The following is a 2443-nucleotide window of genomic DNA, read 5'->3' on the forward strand; positions in this document are numbered from 1 at the left end:
AAAAAAAAAAAAAATATATACCATATTTTATGTAGAAGGAGGGAGCAAATATGTATATATGTATATTTGGTTTTGTTCATATGTATATAAAGAAACTTTGGAAGAATACTTAAAGAGCAGTGGTTCTTGGCTGGTGACTGAACAAATGGGGAACAGGATGGAAGGGAGGCTTTTCACTGTGATTCATTGTATATTTTCTGGATTTTTGCACTACATGAATGCTCTCCTACTCAAAAAGTTAGATTATAGGCTCGGTGCCTGTAGCTCAAGTGACTAAGGCACCAGCCACATACACTGGAGCTGGTGGGTTCAAATCCAGCCTGGGCCTGTCAAACAACAATGACAACTACAACCAAACATAGCCAGGCATTGTGGCAGGTGCCTGTAGTCCCACCTACTTGGGAGGCAGAGGCAAGAGGATCACTTAAGCCCAAGAGTTTGAGGTTGCTGTGAGCGGTGATGGCACAGCACTCTACCCAGGGCAACAGCTTGAGACTCTGTCTCAAAAAAAAAAACAAAAATTAGATTATAAAGGAAAAAATGTGATCAAGAAGACCAGGGAAAACATCAGGAAAGTCTGGACCACATTGGAATACAGAAGAATAGGAAACTAGGAGAAGAATGAAATGAAAACATCTTAAATTTCTAGATAAACATGGAAATGGTAAAACAAATTTCACTTCTAAATTAAAATTATATTAACATTTCCCTCTTCAACATCTTAAAAAACAGGCTGTCTATCCCAAAACTGTAAAAAGTTTGTTTGCCTTTTTTCAGGTATTAATGTAGTATGTTCCTTTTCCTGTGATTTCATCTTAATTCAGAACTAGTCAGTTACAAAAGTTAGCACTTGGCAGAAATGAAGTCTAGCCTCAAAAGTACATCTTTGGGTGCACTCAATGGCTCACTCCTGTAATCCTAGCACTTTGGGAAGCCAAGGCAAAAGAATTGCTTTGAGGCCACAAGTTCAAGACTGGCCTAAGCAACATGGGCAAAACTCCATCTCTATAAGAAGTAAAAAAATTAGCTGGGCATGGTGGCATCCTTCTATAGTCTCAGCTACTCTGGAGGCTGGGTAAGGAGGTTTGCTTGAGCCTAGGAATTCAAGGCTGCAGTAAGCTATGATGATACCACTGTACTCTAGCCCAAGTAACAGCAAGACCCTGTCTCAAAAAAAAAAAAAAAAGTTTATCCTTAATGACCCTTCAAGAAGCAGTGACTGATCTTATCTGAGAATGACTACTTAGATTTTAGAGTGCTCTTGGCATTGCATTTTTTGTCTCTTACACCTTTATTAAGGTGTAAGCACTTGTAAAAATCAACCATTTTAAATGTAGAGTTCATGAGTTTGGGTAAATGTATAGAATCCTGCATCCGTTACAATCAAATTAAACTGCCAAAGTATTTTCTAAAGTGTCGGTACTGTTTTGCGTTCCTACCAACAGCGTATTCCAGTTGGCTCTGCATGGTCACCAGTGCTTCTTATTATCAGTAATGTCTTACTGTGGGTAATGTGTCTTCTTGTGGTTTTGCTTTGCATTTCTCTAATAACCAATAATGTTGCACAACTTTCATATACTCTTTAACTCTTTGTGGGGTTTGGTTTTTTCTTTTGTTTTGTTTTGTTTGTTTGTTTTGTTTTTGAGACAGGATCTCACTCTTTTGTCTAGGGTAGTGTTCAGTGGCATCATGATAGCTCATTGCAAACTCAAATGCCTGGGCTCAGGTTATCCTTCTGCCTCAGCCTCCTGAGTAGCTAGGACTATGGGAGCATGCCAGTCAGTTTTTCTATTTTTTATAGAGACATGATCTTGCTATGTTGCTCAGGCTGGTTTCAAACTCCTGAGCTCAAGCAATCCTCCTACCTCCACCTCCCCAAGTGCTGGGATTACAGGCACTGTGTCTGGCCCATCTTTGTATATTTTCTTTTGTGAAGTATCTGGTTAAATTATTTGCCTAGTTTTTATTGGGTTGTCTTCATATTATTGAATTATAAGAGTTCTTCATATATCTTGATAAATAAATTTTTAATTTTAATAAAGTCCAGTTGTCTTTTTTTTTTTTAGTTTTCTAGTTTGTACTTTTTGTGTCCTATTGAAGGACTCTTTTAGCATTTTATATGTTATGCTTACATATACACTGGCTTTCTTTTTATTGCAGTCAAGCTGTGTTAGTGGACAGGACTGTTTACATTTCCGGACAGATAGGCATGGACGCAAGTGGACAGGTTGTGCCAGGAGGGGTAACAGAAGAAGCTAAACAGGTAAGTCATTTGCTACATTGGAGTCTCCTTTTTCACTACTTTTTAATCTTGAAGAGTATTAACAATTCACTTGTCTGATTTGTTTTATAGAAATTAAAAGATAAATGCTTTTTAAATTACTTACAGCTTGACTTAAGATAGTTTTTGATTTAAGAGTTGGAAATTTTTTTTTTTTTTTTT

At 37.2% G+C, this 2443-nt stretch overlaps 1 protein-coding gene across 1 annotated transcript in view; it reads left to right on the forward strand.

Moving 5' to 3' along the window:
- RIDA (reactive intermediate imine deaminase A homolog) overlaps positions 1 to 2443 on the forward strand; it is a 15238-nt gene that overhangs the window by 7046 nt on the left and 5749 nt on the right. Inside the window, exon 2 of the mRNA XM_003782458.3 lies at positions 2161 to 2263. Within this exon, the coding sequence (XP_003782506.1) occupies positions 2161 to 2263 (103 nt within the window). The remainder of the gene's footprint in view (positions 1 to 2160; positions 2264 to 2443) is intronic.

This window comes from Otolemur garnettii, unplaced genomic scaffold, assembly GCF_000181295.1.
Source record: "Otolemur garnettii isolate 467f Iridium unplaced genomic scaffold, OtoGar3 scaffold00004, whole genome shotgun sequence".
Lineage (NCBI taxonomy): Eukaryota > Metazoa > Chordata > Mammalia > Primates > Galagidae > Otolemur > Otolemur garnettii.